This window comes from Oncorhynchus kisutch, linkage group LG4 (genome assembly GCF_002021735.2).
Source record: "Oncorhynchus kisutch isolate 150728-3 linkage group LG4, Okis_V2, whole genome shotgun sequence".
Lineage (NCBI taxonomy): Eukaryota > Metazoa > Chordata > Actinopteri > Salmoniformes > Salmonidae > Oncorhynchus > Oncorhynchus kisutch.
In genome coordinates, this window is record NC_034177.2 from 73,760,481 (window position 1) to 73,782,726 (window position 22,246).

Here is a 22,246-nt window from a genome sequence, read left to right on the forward strand (position 1 = left end):
ATTGTTTTTTATAAGATAAGTTTAATGCTAGCTAGCAACTTACCTTGGCTTACTGCATTTGCGTAACAGGCAGTCAGTCTCCTTGTGGAGTGCAACGAGAGGCAGGTGGTTATAGCGTTGGACTAGTTAACTGTAAGGTTGCAAGATTGGATCCCCCGAGCTGACAAGGTGAAAATCTGTCGTCCTGAACGAGGCAGTTAACCCACCGTTCCTAGGCCGTCATTGAAAATAAGAATGTGTTCCTAACGGACTTGCTTAGTTAAATAAAGTTTAAATAAAGGTGTAAAAAAATATTATATTTTTTAAGTCGGCCAAATCGGTGTCCAAAAATACAGATTTCCGATTGTTATGAAAGCTTGAAATATGCCCTAATTAATCAGCGATTCCGATTAATCGGTCGACCTCTAATAAGAACGTTGCCAGCCATTATGGGAATGGAACATTTAGAACGAACAACTGGGTCGCGTCTCTAGCAACCGAACCGATAGAACGAACGACCAGCCGGCTTAGGTAAAAACCCTAGATTTGGGTCGGGACTATATCTTGTGGAAGGATGAAATGTTATGAATAAATTCATCAAAATGTTCAATCATTATTTGAATATGTTGGTAAACCGTTGTATAAAAGTGATACAGCCGTTGTTTGGAGGATATTTTGGCACAGTTTGCCGGTCACACTTTCCTGTTGGATGGTTTCCTACAAGTATAACATTTATACATGCTCCACTGTCTCTGTTTCCGGGCAATAATCACACTTTCCTGTTGGATGGTTTCCTACAGTATAACATTTATACATGCTCCACTGTCTCTGTTTCCGGGCAATAATCACACTTTCCTGTTGGATGGTTTCCTACAGTATAACATTTATACATGCTCCACTGTCTCTGTTTCCTGGCAATAATCACACTTTCCTGTTGGATGTTTTCCTATAACATTTAAAGTCTTATTCAACCGGCTGTGTCCCACCCATAGTCTTGTAAAAATAGCCTCCTCTCTTCCTGCCGTCCTCCCCTCCCTGACTTATCTCTGTATTTGGGATATATGTTTTCCCTTAGTGTCCCTATTCCACTGCTCCTGCCATCTCTGCACCATCACTGTCCATATCAATCTTTTTGCCTTGCTCATTGAAACTACAACATCCCCACTACTAAGTGCTTGTTTAGCCAGTACACCAGCTACCTCGTTCCCCTCCACCCCCACATGGGCTGGGACCCAAGAAAACTTGTCTGCATACCTATCTGTCTAACCCTGCCATGGGTTTGTAGTACCTCATACAGCAGGTCTTGTCTGCTACGTGAGCTAAAGGACTGCAGACTCATCAACACTGCACATGAGTCAGAGCAAGTAACTACTCTGTCTAGCTTGCCTTCTTCCAACCACTGCAAGGCCAACAGTACACCCATCAGCTCCACCATATATACAGCCAGGTGATCTGTAATAGGTTTCCTGACTGCCACCCCACTTTCCTGCACTACAAATGCTGACCCAGTGTGTCCTATCCTAGGATCTTTTGAGCCATCAGTGTAAATGGCCACAAAATCCTGATATACAGTATCCAGATGTCTATTAAACAAATCAGATGGATCAAACCACTCACTATCTTTCCGTAGTCTCTCCAACACTTTTAGATCAACTACTGGAGGTGGGAGTAGCCATGGTGGGTTCACAGGAATAGCTACCGTGAGGCTCAACTTCCTTCCTTACAGTCCTGTCTCTCTTTGCCTGAGTATCACCCATCCACCCAAAGCTGTGTTTGTTCTGTCCTCGCTCATGTTCCCAGCATGCCTGTAGAATTCCTTTTGCAGGAGGAGACACCCAATGTCCCTGTAGGTTGACCCAATAATTCATTGCCAGCTGCTGTCTCCTAATCTGCAATGGCATATCCCCCATCTCAATCTGTAGTCCAGACACTAGGGAGGTCTGAAACACCCAACTACATATTCTGAGTCCTTGCCCCTGTATGATATCTAGTCTTTCCAGTGAGATCTGGGCTGCCGAATTATACACTATACTGCAGCAATCATCAACTAAATTCAGTAGCGGGACAATTTTATTATTATGTATTTTTTTCTTCTTGAGTGGATTGTCGGGGGTCCGGATGATAATAATTACAAATAATTTGTAGACAGCAAATTGACCGATAGAAGCACAAAGGATATGTTTGACTAAAACGTAATAATTTCAAACCTTGCTTACATTTCTATATGATCACACGTTTCTCTTTATTATCCATGGGAATACTTGAACAGATTTCTTAAATTAAAATCACTTGGAGCTGATTTCTTGGTGTTTTTAGTCTGTTATATCCAACAACAAAACAACAACAAAAAATACATCTACAAAAAAATACAGCTACAATAGTCATTTACAACATGAACAATGTCTACACTGTATTTCTGATCAATTTTATGTTATTTTAGTAGACTATTTTTTTGGCTTTTCTTTCAAAAACAAGAACATTTCTAAGTGATTCCAAACTTTTGAACGGTAGTGTGTCTGATACAGTTGAAGTCGGAAGTTTACATACACCTTAGCCAAGTACATTTAAACTAAGGTTTTCAAAAATTCCCTGTTTTAGGTCAGTGAAGATCACCACTTTATTTTAAGAATGTGAAATGTCAGAATAATAGTAGAGAGAATTATATATTTCAGCTTTTATTTCTTTCATTGCATTCCCAGTGGGTCAGAAGTTTACATACACTCAATTAGTATTTGATAGCATTGTCTTTAAATTGTTTAACTTGGGTCAAATGTTTCGGGTAGCCTTCCACAAGCTTCCCGCAATAAGTTGGGTGAATTGTGGCCCATTCCTCCTGGCAGAGCTGGTGTAACTGAATCATGTTTTTAGGCCTCCTTGCTCACACATGCTTTTTCAGTTCTGCCCACAAATGTTCTATAGGATTGAGGTCAGGGCTTTGTGATGGCCACTCCAATACCTTGACTTTGTTGTCCTTAGGCCATTTTGCCACAACTTTGGAAGTATGCTTGGGGTCATTGTCCATCTGGAAGACCCATTAGCGACCAAGCTTTAACTTCCTGACTGATGTCTTGAGATGTTGTTTCAATATATCCACATCATTTTCCTCCCTCATGATTTCATCTATTTTGTGAAGTGCACCAGTCCCTCCTGCAGCAAAGCATCCCCACAACATGATGCTATCACCCCCGTGCTTCACGGTTGGGATGGTGTTCTTCGGCTTGCAAGCCTCCCCCTTTTTCCTCCAAACATTCCTTTTGGCTACATTCATCCTGGTCCCTCGGCATCATTCAGGCACACCAGGTATTTGATTTCTATCAGATTTTCAATCACTTGGCCATTTCCATCCACCACTAGCACCCCTCCTCTCAGCCACACCACCACCACTACCACATTGTCCTGTTCAATACCCATGCCCTAGCATCCTGTAATGAAGTCCTTACCCCCTGCCCCTACGAACCACTGCACACAGTGCATTCGTAAAGTATTCAGACCCCTTGACTTCCACATTTTTGAACATTACAGCCTTATTCTAAAATGGATTAAATTGTTTTTGATCCTCATCAATCTACAATACCCCAAAATGACAAAGCAAAAACTGGATTTTTGAAAATGTATTACAAATAAAAAAACATCATCTTTTACATACTGTAGATCATTTTTTACCTTGTTTGGATTACAACCAAATTATGCTATTGCGTATTGGATCACACATTTTTTAAACTTTAACATTATTGTGTAGTTTTCCAATAAAATGGTCTGAAGTGTACATACTCGGTACTCATATCCCAAAATAAATAAATGATCTCACTACAAAACATTTTTTATAGAAAGTTAGCAAAAATAGATAACATCTTGCTACCATGGATATGAAAATACCTGTCCTTTGGTGGAAACATCTTCACGATTGAACTCTTTAGTCTTGTCCCACTTTACCTATTTTCTTATGGCCTACACTTAACGACTTGTTTATTTAAATTATATGAGCAAAAAATATTTGTAACCTTAACTAGCGAGCCAGCCAGCTAACGTTAGCTAGCTAACAGTACACTTTAACTTGAAACTTGAACTTAAAAAAAAGTTTGTTCAAACGACTTTCCTGTGACGTAGTGACCTGCGACATGTGCCTACTTTCCTGAAACGGGTCACATTTAATCAATTATTTGAAAGCTAGCCAATGTTAGTTTGACTAGCTTAGCCAGATATTTAAATGTCAATTTACCTGCTCAGGAGGCTAGTGTTTTATTAACTTTCTCTGTCAGTGAATCACATTTTTGAATCATGTTTATGCATGGTTGTCTCATTTCAAGTAACTAGCTGCAGGCTCAAAGAAACATTCAATCATATACTTTGCATAGAAACCCAAATAAAAGTATGAAGATAGAAAGATGTGTGTCATGAATGCTAGAGTGGAGGTTTAAAAACCTACAGCTGCATATGCATATTTGCCAACACAGCATATCCTGCACGTATATGTAGTAATCAACAAGGTGTTAATCAAAACAAAATATATTTTATATTTGATATTCTTCAAATTGCCACCCTTTGCGTTGATGACAGCTTTGCACACTCTTGGCATTCTCTCAACCAGCTTCAACTGTCATGCTTTTCCAACAGTCTTGAAGGACTTCCCACATATGCTGAGCTTGTTGGCTTGTTGGCTGCTTTTCCTTCACTCTGCCGTCCAACTCATCCAACCCATCTCAATTTGGTTGAGGTCGGGCAAATGTGGAGGCCAGGTCATCTGATGCAGCAATCCATCACTCTCATTCATGGTCAAATAGCCCTTACACAACCTGGAGGTGTGTTGGGTCATTGTCCTGTTGAAAAACAAATGATAGTCCCACTGCGCAAACCAGGTGAGATGGTGTATATATGCAGAATGCTGTGGTAGCCATGCTGGTTAAGTGTGCCTTGAATTTTAAATAAATTACAGTGTCGTAAACAAAGCACCATCACACCACCTCCATGCTTACGGTGGGAAATACACATGCAGAGATCATCTGTTCACCCACACCGTGTCTCACAAAGACACGGCGGTTGGAACCAAAAAATCTCCAATTTGGTCTCCAGACCCACCTGTCTAATGTCCATTGCTTGTGTTTCTTGGCCCAAGCAAGTCTCTTCTTCTTATTGTTGTCCTTTAGTAGTGGTTTCTTTGCAGCAATTCGACCATGAAAGCCTGATTCACGCAGTCTCCTCTGAACAGTTGATGTTGAGATGTGTCTATTACTTGAACTCTGAAGAATTTATTTGGGCTGCAATTTCTGGGGCTGATAACTCTGCTGCAGAGGATAAGTTCAGTAGAGGCAACTCTGGGTCTTCCATTCCTGTGGCAGTCCTCATGAGAGCCAGTTTCATCATAGCGCTTGATGGTTTTTGCGACTGCAATTTTCCGTATTGTCTGTCCTTCATGTCTTAAAGTAATGATGGACTGTCATTTCTCTTTCCTTATTTGAGCTGTTCTTGCCATAATATGGATTTGGTCTTTTACCAAATAGCCCTATCTTCTGTATATCACCCCTACCTAGTCACAACACAACTGATTGGATCAAATGCATTAAGAAATTCCACAAATTAACCTGAAACAAGTCACACCTATTAATGGAAATGCATTCCGGGTGACCTCATGAAGCTGGTTGAAAGAATTCCAAGAGTGTGCAAAGCTGTCATCAAGGCAAAGGGTCGCTATTTGAAGAATCTCAAATATGTTTTGTGGTTACTACATGATTCCATATGTGTTATTTCATAGTTTTGATTTCTTCACTATAGAAAATAGTCACACAAAAAAAAATCCTTGCATGAGTAGGTGTTCTAAAACTTTTGACCAGTAGTGTAGCTTGCATTACAATCTTTTCTAACAACTTGGCAAAATGTATACAATGTGCTATGCAATAAACCAGAGGAGTTCTCAAAAGTCAGCAGTTGCCTAACCTTCTAAAAGTTGACTGCCAAATGATTTCCAATCCATTTTGAGTGAGTGTGATGCATATTTTCCATAATGTATGTTTCATGCAGGGGTTGGCACCAAAATTATTTTTGATCAGTTCCACTGTTCCGACCCAAAAAATAAGGTTCTAAACAATTTAGAATAAAAAAAAATACTGGTTTATATCGTTTCTTTTTAAACCTCTGCATTTTTTTTTTACATTTAGCTTGACGTTAAATTACTTCACCAATCAGTGTGGATAGAGCAGCTAGTAAGCGAGAAAAAAAAAAATATATATATATACAGGTAAGTCGTTCACAGCAAATTGTATTTTGCCGTAACAGCATGATTTAATCATAATAAAAGAGAAACAGGCAGTTTGCTGCCAGTCACAGTGTAGAGCACGAGCTGCAACAAATGTTGAGGGTGAAGAGAGCGATGGAAGCTTGCCTTGAAGCGCTGGGCATCTTGTTATGACATGCATTATCTGAATTAGGCCCACAGAATTATACCTACGGAGAAGAGGCTTCTATGGAGGAACTTTGAATGTCTTTGAACTTCTTGGTTTAACGTTGGACCAGAGCAAACGTTAGCTAGCTAACAAGCTTGTGTGTTCAGAGCAGGACTAGAATTAAAAACATTTTCCAATTGTAGTAAATAAATCCAAGGCGACGATACAGCCTGACCGGATGATGCAGTTGGTGATACAGCCCGACAGGATGCTCTCAATGGTGCGTCTGTCAAAGTTTGTGAGGCTCTTAGGGTCCAAGACTAATTTCTTCAGCCTTCTGAAGTTGGACAGCTGCTGTTGGGCCTCCTTCACCGCACTCTGTGCAGGTGGACCATTTCACATTGTCAGTGATGTTTAAGCCGAGGAACTTGAAGCTTTTCACCTCCACTGCGGCCCTGTCCATGTGGATGGGTGCGTGCTCCTTATAATCCTATATAACTTCTGTTGATTTAGTGAGAATACTACCTTTTCTGTTTCTATAGCTAACACTAACCAATGTGTTAGGCATGTGATGTAGCCTACTCTTGCATCATATGGTCTTGCATCAAGTACTGCCTAGTGTTTATGATGGACCACATCATCCAATTTACAGGGAAACTGTGTATCAAACAGTGTGCAAAGCCCAGGCCTTTTGTAAAGCATGGCAAAAATAAAACCAAGCTAGCTGGCAAACAGAATTGTATTGACCTGTACATTTAATTTACACAGTGGAGTGCCAAGCCACGGATATTGCAGATGCAAATTGTCAACTCGGGATGTCAATTTTCCTGCTGACTTACCAACCCTCATTAACCGGTTAACAAACGGTTGAATTTGTTCCAAATATTAAAATGGTGACCAACAGAAAATACTATGCGAGCATACAAGAAACATACTTTTTCCATTATAGAGCTTAATTGAAACATGCAATAGCATCAAGCCAATTGTCTCACAGCCGAAAGGCAAAGTTATTGAAAATACAACTACTGTAATAAGCAGCCAATGTAAAACATAATTTCAAACATTTGGCAAAATGTAATTCTCTGTTCTACGTGGGGCACCTGATCCATATGTGACAGAAACTTTAGAAACTTAAAGAGAGGGAATAAAGATGCAACAACTAGGATGGGTTGCTAATATGATAAGGATTGTGCCTCTAGCTTCTGGACAACTAAAGAAAGTTGATATGAAAACCAATAGAACAGGAGAGAAATAGTGGTTTCTATGGTTGGATTTGGCTAGGCTGGCTATTTTGATACAATGTAAGACATGCCTCATAATATGAAGTAAAACGTCCAGGTTTCAAACAATGAAGTATCCTGTATGTTTTCAAAATGCATGCTGTCTCCAATTGCAAGGTGGTGGGTGACATGCCTGCCTACCGTATTGCCTATGCACTAGAATAGCTAATGGATGACGGGCTTCAATTAGGAGTTGAGAAACAAAAATGGTAGCTATATAACGCTGGGATCCTCTTGTTAACCGTGGCTATGTTTTTAACATGCGATTGCATTTAGAATTGTTGCGCAATGACTCAGCCTATCCAGCTGTTCTGTCCGACAGGTGATATTTTTCCGCTCAAAGCCTCAGGAATTCACAAGTGCATACTGACATAAACACACGCTATGGCAGTGTAATGTTGTTATAGTTTATTTTGAGACTGGCCGGCTATCGTCTCTGAAGTGCTTGACTTGGTTGTTGGTCGATTCCTGTGTGAAACCCCACCAAAGTGCAGATAATGGTGCATGCCAGCAGGAGCCTGACCAGGCTTGTCGGTAGCATTGTCTTAACTGTCTGTTTGTTAATTTGTGGACCTTTTGGCCTAACTTCACCAGGCGTGCTGAGACTGAGCATATCGTGAAGGAGAGGCAAATAAATATTTTAAAAAATATATCGCCTAAAAGGCCTAGTCTGAGCAGACGGGCAGAGTGAGAGACTGGTTATGAGATCGTTCCATTTGATTTCAATCACTCTTTGACCGCACCCCTTTTGATTTTAACGAAACTTTCCGTACATATTTGCCCATGGTAGAAGTGGTCAGAAAATGACTTTTTGTACCTCAATGCCAAAACATTCAAGAGCATGCTGTGTGTCAACTGATGTCGGGCACAACACACAATCACCTCAGATGATGTAAATTAGGATCTAAGATAAAATGTAGAATTTTTCAAGAAATTATCAAATAGTTTGACAAACCTGAATAAGCTTTTAAACGATATCAAACACAACCGTTTATATTTTCCAGTGATGAAAACATCTCATTGTATGGCTGGGAATGCAAAATGTGTGAACTTTCAGCACCTCTATCTAATGAATGTTTTGGCATTCAGGTTCACAATGTCACTTTCAGGCCACTTCTACCATGGGCAAATATGTATGTAAAGTTTTGTTGAAAACGAAGTGGTACGGTCAAAAAGTATTGATATCGACAGTCAAACATTGAATAAGATTACTTCCCAAGCAAAATCCAATTTTAACTCCTTGACTTTAGAAGGTCGTAGCTCATAGAGACAAACGAAAGATATTCTAATGTGCATCAGTTGCATCTTCCTAGGGCATTTTTATCACTTGTTTCTGGCCTAAAAAGCATCATGGATTTATGCATTGTTTTAGATCAGTATAAACATTTTTATTACATTTCTACCCCTCAAATCAAGGAATGTCCCCCCCAGTTGGACTAGTCTCTTCACTGATTGCTCTGCTAGAACGCAGAGTAGGTGCATGGGACAATAATCTTTACTCTTAATAAATATTAGGCTTGTCTGCCGCAATCTTAAACTCATTGCAGAATCTTTTTGTGAGACTGGAATTAATTTGACCTATTCGAACTAGTGAAGAATGTTTAGATGAAAGTTGCACAAAGTTAACCTTCGCCCTCCCTTACTCATGATGACACAGTAGGTAGCCATTGTTCTTCATCACAAGCCCCATCCCACTTCACTCCCTTACCGTTTCCGTCGTTCTCCTGTCTCACTTCCCCAATGATCTCTCCTTCTTTTCTGTCACTTTCTTTCTCCCTCCCTCTCTACACCTCTCCTTTTGTTCTGTTTTAATGCCCAGCCGTTGGTTGCCAGTGGTGGACAAAGCCGCTCTCACGCATTATACGAGGAATGAATGTGGACACTGATGTTTGAGTTGGGACCAAGCCCATAGTCCATGATCTGCTTCATCCCCCCCCCCCCTTTGACCTTCTCTTATTTGACCTTTCTAACATGGTGGTTCTGTAGTCTATTGCTTGCCCCCCTCTTCTCTGTTTTTGAGCTCTTTCTCTCGCTCTCTCGTCACACATGAAAAGCCTACTTTCCATGTTGCCTGACAGTCAAAGTGTCAGTTTAGAGGCCTCGCATGTTGCAACACTATAGAAATCTCCCCCTGAAAATCTTATGGCACTCTTGTGTAAGTGTGTACGTACACATGCTCCAGTCACTGTTGACCAAGAAGCATCTCCAGCTAGTCTGAACCTCCCCTTTATACACTCTTTAAAATCAATGTTTAGGATCAGCCCTGACAGTGTTTCGTCAAGCGTCTGTGCGTGTGTCTACTGAATGACTCCAAGGGCTGCGGGGGCTAGCCCTGATGTCGTCAGCCCTTTACACAATGCACAACAAGCAGGCCTTTTGTCCCAGCTTTACCCCTATCCTCCCACACAATGCTCATAATGTCCCAGCCTCTTTATCTGAGGCAGAGGTAGGGAGAGAAAGAGGGTCCTTTATCGTGGACTCAAAGGTCTGTTAATAACTCCAATTCCTTCAATCAGAAATTACAGCAATGTATACAGTATTATGCCCCCACAATTTTTACTTTGAACTGCATGTCTTAATCTTTCACTAGTCTTTGAGTTGGAGAGCTGATATCTGTAATACAATTTTATCCACCAGGAGATGTCAGTGAGTTAGTTGGCTGGCTGCTTAGTCTTTGGGTTAAATATTGCTCACCCCAGCTCCTCAGAGTATTTGATTGTTGTGTTGATGACTGAGCTCCTGGACTGTACTGTAAATGAAATTGTGATCTCTGTCTGGTTACCTTCTAGGAAATGAATGAATAACTTAAGTAGACCTGGGCTAATAATTCTCAGCTCTGATTTTGTGGAGGTAAAAGAAGGAAAGGCTTGGGAAGACTGCAAAGGCTTACCAGATGTGAATGAAGAGCCGGAGGGAGGAGAAAAAAGGAGCAAGAGGGGGATGGTAGAATGGGTGACCGAGGGAAACTGATTAGGCTAGATGGAAAGGGATAAAGGAGGCGGGTTGAAGTTTGTCACATGATCCCGAGTGTAGCCAGTACCAGGGGGCAGAGTAGCAGAGAGGCAGGCAAGGCTTTCTAGCACTAGACCGCAACTCTTCAGTACCTTCTCTCTCCTCCTTCCAGGCTGTCCTCCATCTACCCTCTTCCCCTCCTCTCTCCCGGCCCCTGGGCCAGGGAATGTGCCAGCTGGGAGATGCCTTACGTGGATCGGCAGAACCGGATCTGTGGCTTCCTGGACATTGAGGAAAACGAGAGCAGTGGGAAGTTCCTGCGTCGCTACTTCATCCTGGACACCCAACCGGGCAGCCTGGTGTGGTACATGGACAACCCTCAGGTAACACAGTACGACTGATGGCTAGCATTAGCTGGGTCATTCTCACAAAACTGTCATTTTTCACTACTGAGATTAGCATATGTTCTTATCTATTTCATAATTATGTTTATTGATCAGATAATATGCATTTGACCACAATTTCCACAACATTGTCATTACTGCAGCAGTCCAAAAAAGTAATACACAAATCAAATTCAAATATTTTTCAACATTGCTCCCCTAATGAAAAGACCTGAGGTAAACATAAAACCAAATAAAATAATAACATTATTATAACTTTAAATCAGACTTTTTCCCCAACTTGAGCTTCTTTGCCGTTTCGGTAATGAGTGTTTTGAACATAAGAACCCCAGTCTGAAGGCATATAAGCGAATAAAATAACTTTTACTACTCTAGATGATACCTCATAGGTGAATAAAATGTTATTTAAAAACTGATTGGGTTTTTTACAGGAACTTGTAAAAGTGTTATGTAATGAGACTCATGTCTTCAGACAGTGTTTGTACCAGGGTTTCCATTAGCCGGTAATAAACATGAAAAGCAGATCAATTAAACTGCCACCGAACAATTGTCCGCTCTAAGGGGGGAAAAAATCCCATTGCAAAATAATGCTTTGTAGCCTATTCATTGATGGAAATACCAGTCAATAGAAGTACATTTGACCAGTCGTGCTTATCTGTCTATAGGTTAATCTCTGTCACATGAAACCGCGTGTATGTGCAGTGTGGTTTTGACTACAGTGTTTTCCCGCTAATTGCATTATGGAATGAACATTCGTGTGTAGTCTACTGCCTGGTGCGCATTGCTGCGCTTATAATGTGAAGAAATAAGTTGAGCAACATTTTCAGCAAAACGTTCTGATTGGTTGCGTCAGCCTCATTTGCTTTTTAAAGTTTGTTTCTTGATGTTGCCATGGCCTACTGCTTGTATGAATATGGGATCTATTGTCCCAGAGTCTGTTTGGAATAGGCTATTTTCTTGCACAGATCGACTAGGTACAATGCAATTAGCGGGAAAATACTGTTGTCAAAAGCGAACTGCACATACAAGCGGTTTCATGTGACAGATTCAAATATATGTTAGAAATGTAGAAAGAGGGGAGCTCTAAAGATGCAACAATGAGCATGGGTTGCTAATATAACTAGGATTGAGAAAAATAGGGTACTGGATTCAACATGAGAATCACCCAGGTCTGTGGATGTTACTTGTAGGGATGGGCATTTGAAATAATCTCTCTCTTTCTCAACTCTCTCTCTACTGAATTAAAATATAAACACAACAATTTCAAAGATTTTACTGAGTTACAGTGCATATAAGGAAATCAGTCAATTAAAATGAATTCATTTGGCCTTAATCTATGGATTTCACATGACTTTGCAGGGGTGCAGCCATGAGTGGGCCTGGGAGGGCATAGGCCCACCCACTTAGGAGCCAGGGCCAGCCAATCAGAATTAGTTTTTTGCTCCACAAAAGGAGTTTGTGGAGACAGAAATAGTCCTCCAGTTCATCAGCTGTCCGGGTGGCTAGTCTCAGAAGATCCTGCAGGTGAAGAAACCGGATGTGGAGGTCCTGGGCTGGCGTGGTTGTGAGGCTGGTTGGATGTACTGCCAAATTCTCAAAAATTACGTTGGAGGCAGATTATGGTAGAGAAAGGAACATTAAATTTGCAGGCAATAGCTCTGGTGGACATTCCTGCAGTCAGCATGCCAATTTCACTCTCCCTCAACTTTAGACATGTGGCATTGCGTTGTGCGAAGAAACTGCACATTTAGAGTGGCCTTTTATTGTCCCCAGCACAAGGTGCACCTGTGTAATGATTATGCTGTTTAATCAGCTTCTTGATATGCCACCCCTGTCAGGTGGATGTATTATCTTGGCAAAGGAGAAATACTCACTAACTGGGATGTAAACAAAATTGGAGAGAAATAAGCTATTTGTGCGTATGGAACATTTCCGGGATCTTTTTGGTTTCAGCTCATGAAACATGGGCCAACCTTTTACATGTTACATTTTATTTTTGTTCCGTATACATATCATTTTGAGTATGCTTGTTGGTGTGAAACGGGGCTGAATGCAAAAAAGTTAGCAGTATGCCATTGTTCCAATTACTGGTGGTTCTGAAAATGACTTCATATATTTCCACTTGCACTGACACTCCACAAACATTAAACACATCTTAGAGTTTGAAATTCTGTTAGTGCTTATAAATTGAACCTGCTGAAAAATTTAACCTGCTAAAAAATGTTGTTCTTGTATTAGATTATCAACAATGGAATAACCTTGAATTGATTACTCAAGTTCTCACCCCCATCCAGTCCCCTCCAACCACCAAGTCGCTCTTCTTTAGAGTAATCCAAATACATAATATGAGAGCACCCCGCATATTATAAGGTCAGGGTTTGCAACAATGGACAGTATTCAATGGTATCTAATAGTTCCTCACCCACATTTTTCCATTAGAACCTGCCCATCAGTGCGGACTGTGTTGGCTCACTCAAACTCACCTACATCTCCAAGGTAAGAGATTTGCTGAAGAATTTGCAAATAATAGATTTTATAGGTGCTTGTTGAAAAAGGGATATTAAATTCATTAATTTAGGTTTTTGTACTTCTCTTGCCTCGTAGGTCAGCGACGCCACTAAGCAGAGACCCAAGGCAGAGTATTGCTTCGGTAAGATTGAGGACAACTATTCTCTTTCCTCTCAGTTCCTCTGCTCAATTCATAGGGAAGTGGTTGTAACTTGGCTCAACTTTTTTCATGACCTTCAGTATTTTTAAACTCATACTAAACCACAGCTATAGATATACAGATTTCAGCAAACTTAGTTTCTAGATTTAGAATGTTACTGGACACCAAAACTTCCGTTATTTATATGGCCATGGGCTCTTTTTCCCATTTGCATGAGTTGAAATGACTAATGATATTGGGGGGTAGGTGAGTCCATGTTTCTGTTCAGCAATAAATCCAGCTTTTTTTCAGGCTTGACATGACAGTGACATCTCTCAGAGCCAGAATTTCTCAGTTCAAGGTCTGCCCTGACAGATGCCACCATGTACACAAGGCTGGGTCATTTAGATTGACTTGAACCTAAGGGAGGAATGCTTCCTTCTCACCCTTCTCTCACCTCTATCACCTCAGCTTGATTTTCCTGTGGCTTGTCTCCACGCTACGGACAACCCTGCATATCTTCAGCAGTTTATCCAAAAGAGACATGCAGGATAGCAGCTGATCAGGATACTGTACATCAGGGGTCATCAACTGGCGGCCCACGGACCAATTCGATTTTTTTCTGTTCCCATGTACTCCCACGAACAAAAAAACAGACATAGGCCTATGTGATCATGTCTCAATATGATAAAAGGTTTGAAATTATTATTTTAAAATACAATCTCTTTTTGGCCTGTGTGTGTGTGTGTCAGCATTCCCCCCTTCGCCCTCAATAGAAGGAAACACAAGTGTGTGTGTGTGTGACAGAACCGACCCCGTCATCACCACACCGTTGTGTGTGTGTGTGTGTTGGGGTTTTGACAGGATGCTGGCATCCGAATCGGAACCCATTCTCAAAAGTCTGGGTTATTTTTAAACCACTGTTTGCATGCCATGTTTTTGTTGATTTCCACATTTATTACCATCGCACCCCTTCCTAACTCCCATGTCTTTTAAAAGTAGCTCTTAATTGGTGTTTTCAGGAAAAGTCATTTGGGAAAGGCTGTCATACTTCCAGATGGGCTTACAGTAAAACAAGGATCAGTGGCAAGCTAGGATTCCTGTCCGTGTGTATGTGTGGCTCTGATGCTGCGGCCCAGCTGTGTGACTCAACAACACACATGTTTTGTGTGTGATCGCAGCTGTGAGTCAGATCTTAGATATCGCCCTCCCAGCTTATTATTCACTTCCTTTGAGAGCCCCCACCACCCTTGGTCTACACACCCCTTCCGCCAGACTTACAGTTTATAGTGGGGTAAATTGTACGTGGTAATGTGGCATACACACCCGTGTATGCCACATTGGTACGATTTTGGTTTCTTCTTGTTTCAATTCTGTCACTTTTGGATTGATTTATAACCTCGTCTTTCTTTTTCCATGATCTCGTTGTCAGTAGGTTTAACAAAATGCCCATGGCATGACAGCCTCTTACTAATCATCTCCCACTCATTGAGTCACTCATTCATTCCACACCATTAATGTTCAGTCAATGGTCACGATGTCTCCTTTCAGTTTCCATCACTGCGGTTTTTGTGTGGTCAGAACAAGTGGGACTTAGGGATGGTTATTTGATTATCCAAATGGACGTTGGTATTCGAATAGTTAAGAGAATAAAAAAATGATTGATTTTGAATGGAGTTGTAGACAAGGACGGGAAGTGCATCAAAATAGCCTCATTTCGCCTTGGTAGCTAGCGAGCTAGCTGGCTAACATAGCTGGTTATCTTAGCTAGCTTCATTACATCGATTTGATGCGGTCAAGACCGGCACGACCAGATGGAATGATAACCTATGGCATGTACAAGTTTGACTAGCTAGTGTGAGTCTGTTTGGTCACTGGTGCAAGCAACACACGTGCACACCCACGCTCATAGAAACTAAAAAGAATGATGGCCATTGTGTCACAAAGTTCTAGTGCTTAGAGCTATTCGCTGCACCATCACCCAGGCTATAATGCAATGTAATTTAACCCAATGATCTGAAAGCGAAAGTGGGAAAGTTAAGGGAGGGATAAAAGAATTAAGAGATAATGAAAGATGGCGACAGGAGCACTCTGCCAGAATCACTGGTTCAGAGCTAATCAGGCTTTGACCTAAAAACTCTTTGTCATTGGTGTGTGTAATTTGTAATAGTCTTGAGCCCCTTTTGTTAACATATTGGTGGAAGGTCATTAGAATGGGCTGATGATTGCCTTGATGCATTTCTCCACTCTCATATAATGGACCCAATGCTCCTGTTATGCCCTGTCCTATTAGGAACAGCAAACAATCCAACCTGGTCAGAGCATTTTCTATTATTTGCCTTAAGTAACCTGTCTTGTGTAACCATACCAAATGGAAAATCTCATACTAATTTTAGTGTCCCGGATTTACATTTTCTATGTTACGTGTAGTCTGAGAGCAGGCTGGACAATCCACTCTATTTCCTCTCAACCAGCTCTAATTAAGCTGCAGCCTTTTAACTTCTATATTGTCACCAGGGACCCAATTTTATTTTTTATATGTATATATATATTTGTGCTATTTTTTTTCTCTTTTGAATGTGTCACTCACTATTAAGCCTATTTTCGATGTCTTCCATCCCTTTCTTGGTATTTCCCTTCCTCTTTCTCAGTCATCAACGCTGGCATGAGGAAATTCTTCCTCCAGGCCAATGATCAGCAGGACCTGGTGGACTGGGTGAACGCTCTCAATAAGGCCACCAAAATCACTGTGAGTCTCTCACTAAATGCGGCACTGTCTTTTATTGCTGAGGACTTGTTTCACACACAGGAATACATAGCCTAGTCCTCTTTAGAAAATGGACTTCCTGTTAATGACTGAAGTCATAGACTCCTAGTAAAGTAAGTAAAATCTCAAGATTTCCCATGTGTGGGATAGTCAAGAGGGTGACTGGCAGGATGGTTATTGTTAGGAGAGACCTTTCTGGGCAGCAGGTTGCCTAACGGTTAGAACGTTGGGCAAGTAACCGAAAGGTCGCTGGTTCGACCACAGAGCTAGAAGCAGGAGTAATCAGTAGAAGTAGTAAAACAGGAGGAATCAAGGTATCCTGTACATGTTAGGAATGTTTTTCACACCATTTTCTCTTGCAGGTGCCAAAGTCCTATGATGGCCAACATAATGTGGAGACCCAGAAAGCCCTTCTGGACAACCTGGTACCCAAGAAGCAGGTCTCCTACAGGACTGACATCATCGGGGGAGTTCCCATCATAACTCAGATGCAGGTAGGCAAGGCTAGCCCCCCTATCTATCCCTAACCCTAGTTAGTTCATTTTCAGTGGAGTTGCAGTTGATAGTTTGAGCATCTACAGACCATTTTTAGGGGACTACACAACTCAGGTGTAACCCCAACCCCCAACCCAAAAGCAGGAAAGGGGAGAGGGCCAGGAGGGTTCCGAGCGAGAGTTGCTGCAGAGATCCCACAACCAGCTGCCATACTTCCTGGGCAGGCCGACCCAAGACAAGACGGTCATCAAGTCTGGCTATTGTGTGAAGCAGGGAGCTGTGGTGAGTGCAGGGGACTATAGTGGGTTACAGTAGGGGGGCTCTTAGTTTGAGGTCTGGAGTGTTACAGTAGGGGGGCAGTAGAATGAAGAAGGAATGTGTGTTTTTATGCTCTTTTTTTTCCCAGATGAGGAATTGGAAAAGGAGATATTTCTTACTGGAGGAGAACTCAATGAGTTACTTCAAATCAGACCTGGTAAGTCCTTTTCATCAACACTGGAAAGCATACTAGAATGACTTATGACTCACACTCGCTTGTCCTGGCATGCTCCACCTCATGTTCCTGGAATCTTGTGCCTCTGCTACACATGTCCTAGCATGTCCTTGTCTATGTGCCGTACTACACACACACTCCATGAAGAACTTCCATGCTTGCCCATATTTTTCTCCAGCATGTGTCTATTTATCATCAACAATGCCCAAGGACAGTCTTTCTCCCTTGTCTTCTTTGCGTTCCAAATAATACTGTATCAATAAGGCCTTGAAAGTTGGTTTTGCTCAACAGAAAGGAGTCCAAAAGACCCGTGCATTACCTTATTTTTTAATTTTTTAAATAATAATTGTCCAAGGTGCACTTTGAAGTGGCTAAAACAGTCCACATTTACATTTCCTCTGCAAATAATGAATAGAAAAATCAGACATCCCCATTGTAAAATAGTTTATCTATTTACCTAGTCAGCTTGTGTGTGAGAGAAATATTCCTCTCGAGGAGCATTCAAGTTAAGAGTGCCATAGGGAGGGAATTCCCAGAGTCTAATATACAATGCATTCGGAAAGTATTCAGACCCCTTCCCTTTTTGCCCATTTTGTTACGTTACAACCTTATTCTAAAATGAATTAAATAACACATTTTCCTCATCAATCTAGACACAGTGCCCCATAATGACAAAGCGAAAACAGGTTTTTAGAAATGATGGCAAATTTATATAACAAAAAAAAAAACATACCTTTTTTACATAAGTATTCAGACCCTTTGCTATGTGACTTGAAATTCAGCTCAGGTGCATCCTGTTTCCATTGATCATCCTTGAGATGTTTCTACAACTTGATTGGAGTCAACCTGTGGTAAATTCAATTGATTGGACATGATTTGGAAGGGCACACACCTGTCTATATAAGGTCCCACAGTTGACAGTGCATGTCTGAGCAAAAACCAAGCCATGAGGTCAAAGGAATTGTCTGTAGCGCTCCGAGACAGGATTGTGTCAAGGCACAGATCTGGGGAATGGTACCAAAAAATGCCTGCAGCATTAAATGTCCCCAGAACACAGTGGCGGGGCCTCCCGGGTGGCGCAGTGGTTAAGTGCGCTGTACTGCAGCGCCAGCTGTGCCACCAGAGACTCTGGGTTCGCGCCCAGGCTCTGTCGTAACCGGCCGCGACCGGGAGGTCCGTGGTGCGATGCACAATTGTCACAGCGTCGTCCGGGTTAGGGAGGGCTTGGCCGGTACGGATATCCTTGTCTCATCGCGCACCAGCGACTCCTGTGGCGGGCCGGGCGCAGTGCGTGCTAACCAAGGTTGCCAGGTGCACAGTGTTTCCTCCGACACATTGGTGCGGCTGGCTTCCGGGTTGGATGGGCGCTGTGTTAAGAAGCAGTGCGACTTGGTTGGGTTGTGAATCGGAGGACGCATGACTTTCAACCTTCGTCTCTCCCGAGCCCGCACGGGAGTTGTAGCGATGAGACAAGATAGTAGCTACTAAAAACAGTTAGATACCATGAAATTGGGGAGAAAAAGGGGGGTAAAAAAAAAAAACACAGTGGTCTCCATACTTCTTAAATGGAAGAAGTTTGGATCCACCAAGACTCTTCCTAGAGTTGGCCACCTGGCCAAACTGAGCAAATGGGGGAGAAGGGCCTTTGTCAGGGAGGTGCTCAAGAACCCGATGGTCCTCTGTGGTGATGGGATAACCTTCCTGAAGGACAACCATCTCTGCAGCACTCCACCAATAAGGCCTTTATGGTAGAGTGACCAGACGGAAGCCACTCCTCAGTAAAAAGGCACAGGACAGCCTCTTGGAGTTTGCCAAAAGGCACCTAAAGGACTCAGACCATGAGAAACAAGGTTCTCTGGTCTGATGAAACCAAGATTGAATTCTTTGGCCTGAATGCCCAGTGTCATGTCTGGAGGAGACCTGGCACCATCCCTATGGTGAAACGTGGTGGCGGCATCCTGCTGTGGGGATGTTTTTCAGCGGCAAGGACTAGGAGACTAGTCAGGATCGAGGCAAAGATGAACGGAGCAAAGTACAGAGGGATCCTTGATTAAAACCTTCTCAGGACCTCAGACTGGGGTGAGGGTTTATGTTCCAACAGGACAACGACCCTAAGCACACCGCCAAGACAACGGAGTGGCTTCGGGACAAGTCTCTGAATGTCCTGAGTGGCCCAGCCAGAGCCCGGACTTGAACCTGATCGAACATCTCTGGAGAGACCTGAAAATAGCTGTGCAGTGACACTCCCCATCCAACCTGACAGAGCTTGAGAGGCTGGGAGAAACTCCCCAAATATTGGTGTGCCAAGCTTGTAGTGTCATACCCAAGAAGACTCATCGCTGAAATCACTGCCAAAGGTGCTTCAACAAAGTACTGAGTAAAGTAGAGGTCGACCGATTATGATTTTTTTAATACCGATACCGATTATTGGAGGGCCAAAAAAGCCGATACCGATTAATCAGCCTTTTAAATTTTTTAATTTGTAATAATGACAATTACAACAATACTGAATTAACACTTATTTTAACTTAATATAAAACATCAATAAAATCAATTTAGCCTCAAATAAATAATGAAACATGTTCAATTTGGTTTAAATAATGCAAAAACAAAGTGTTGGAGAAGAAAGTAATATGTGCCATGTAAAAATGTGTGCCATGTAAAATGTGCACCATGTAAAAAAGCTAATGTTTAATTTCCTTGCTTAGAACATGAGAACATATGAAAGTTGGTGGTTCCTTTTAACATGAGACTTCAATATTCCAAGGTAAGAGGTTTTAGGTTGTAGTTAATATAGTATTTATAGGACTATTTGTCTCTACCATTTGTATTTCATATACCTTTGACTATTGGATGTTCTTATAGGCACTATAGTATTGCCAGTGTAACAGTATAGCTTCCGTCCTCCTTGCCCCTACCTGGGCTCGAACCAGGAAGACAACAGCCACACTCGAAGCATTGTTACCGATCGCTCCACAAAAGCCGCGGCCCTTGCAGCGCAAGGGGAATAACTACTCCAAATCTAAAAGCGAGTGACATTTGAAACAGTATTAGCGCACACCCAGCTAACTAGCTAGCCATTTCACATTGGTAACACCAGCCATTAGGCTGATAGGCTTGAAGTCATAAACAGTGCTGTGCTTGCGAAGAGCTGCTGGCAAAACGCACGAAAGTGCTGTTTGAATCAATGATTACGGGCCTGCTGCTGCTCAGTCAGACTGCTCTATCAAATCAGACTTAATTATAACATAATAACACACAGAAATACGAACCTTTTGGCCATTAATATGATCGAATCCGGAAACTATCATTTCGAAAACAAAACATTTATTATTTCAGTGAAATACGGAACCGTTTGGTATTTTATCTAACGGGTGGCATCCCTAAGTCTAAATATTCTTGTTACATTGCACAACCTTCAATGTATGTCATAATTATGTAAAATTCTGGCAAATTAGTTCGCAATGAGCCAGGCAGCCCAAACTGTTGCATATACCCTGACTCTGCGTGCAATGAACGCAAGAGAAATGACACAATTTAACCTGGTTGCCTGCTAAACTGGATCAGTAGTTATAACTAGTGATTATAATTGATTGTTTTTTTACAAGATAAGTTTAATGCTAGCTAGCAATTTACCTTGGCTTCTACTACATTCGCTTAACAGGCAGGCTACTCGTGGAGTGCAATGGTTAGTGTTGGACTAGTTAACTGTGCGGTTGTAAGATTGGAACCCCTGAGCTGACAAGGTGAAAATCTGTCATTCTGCCCCCGAACAAAGCAGTTAACCCACAGTTCCTAGGCAGGCATTGAAAATAAGAATGTGTTCTTAACTGACTTGCCTAGTTAAATAAAAAGGTATAAAAAATAATAACAAAATGATCAGAAATCGGCGCCCAAAAATACTGATTTCCGATCGTTATGAACTTGAAATCGGCCCTAATTCATCGGCCATTCCGATTAATCGGTCGACCTCTAGAGTAAAGGGTACTTATGAGTACTTATGTAAATGTGATATTTTAGATTTTAATTTGTAATACATTTTCAAAAATTTAAAATGAACTGTTTTTGCTTTGTCATTAAGGGTTATTGTGTGTAATTTATTTTCGAGTAAGGCTGTAAGGTAGCAAAATGTTGAAAGAGAAGCTACATTGGTGTGTGTGATTTTAGTAAAATCCATCACCGTCTCCACGGTAACCCTGTAAATAGCAGGAATGGGCAGATGAGGTTAAAGCCCAGTGTACTCAAACATTTCTTTTTTAGTTTTATATATATCTTTTAAAAATATATGTCCACACTGAGTTTGGTATAATATTGTGAAAATTACAATAATGCCCTTTTAGTATAAGAGCTGTTTGAAAAGACTGCTTTGACATTTCAGGCTGTTTTGGTGGGATGGAGTTTTGGCCTTCTTGGTGACATCACCAGGTGGTTAATGAGTTAATAGACCTATAAGAAAGAGTTCCACATCTCTCTGCCAGTAACAGATAGTTTTCAGTTTTTCCACTGGATGAAAAGGGTCATTATCAGGGATATACTAACCCTTAGTAAGGAGCTCAAAACGAGTCTTCTTCAACTTGGAATCCTACGGGGGAAAAGGACAGCGAGGCGGTAGGAAATCCATTCTTAAGCACTGGAAATCCACACAGAACGTTATGTCTCCCTCTCTTCCCCCTCTTGCGACTGAATGTCGTGGTGTTGACCTCAGTAATTGAATAACGTTGCCCAAATGCCCAGCCAGCCCACTCCAGTCACCTGGCAATTTTGCTATTTTTAATACCCGTTCCCTGAACAACAACAACCCTGTTTCCTGAATGTAAAATACGGACCCAGTGATCCTCTATAGGAAGACACA

At 41.6% G+C, this 22,246-nt stretch overlaps 1 protein-coding gene across 8 annotated transcripts in view; it reads left to right on the top strand.

Annotated features, from left to right (window-relative positions):
• The window catches only part of LOC109889979 (pleckstrin homology domain-containing family A member 1), a 33,002-nt gene that overhangs the window by 3,006 nt on the left and 7,750 nt on the right, over positions 1 to 22,246 (top strand). For 4 of the 8 annotated variants that reach the window (XM_031823613.1, XM_031823614.1, XM_020481880.2 and 1 more), the window contains exons 2-8: positions 10,761 to 10,971; positions 13,432 to 13,488; positions 13,597 to 13,642; positions 16,291 to 16,388; positions 16,769 to 16,900; positions 17,046 to 17,183; positions 17,308 to 17,376. In XM_031823613.1, coding sequence (XP_031679473.1) covers positions 10,831 to 10,971; positions 13,432 to 13,488; positions 13,597 to 13,642; positions 16,291 to 16,388; positions 16,769 to 16,900; positions 17,046 to 17,183; positions 17,308 to 17,376 — 681 coding nt within the window. In that variant the 5' untranslated portion in view covers positions 10,761 to 10,830. Of the gene's footprint in view, positions 1 to 10,760; positions 10,972 to 13,431; positions 13,489 to 13,596; positions 13,643 to 16,290; positions 16,389 to 16,768; positions 16,901 to 17,042; positions 17,184 to 17,307; positions 17,377 to 22,246 lie in introns of all 8 variants that reach the window. The other 4 variants (XM_031823615.1, XM_020481883.2, XM_020481882.2 and 1 more) reach the window with 1 other exon arrangement.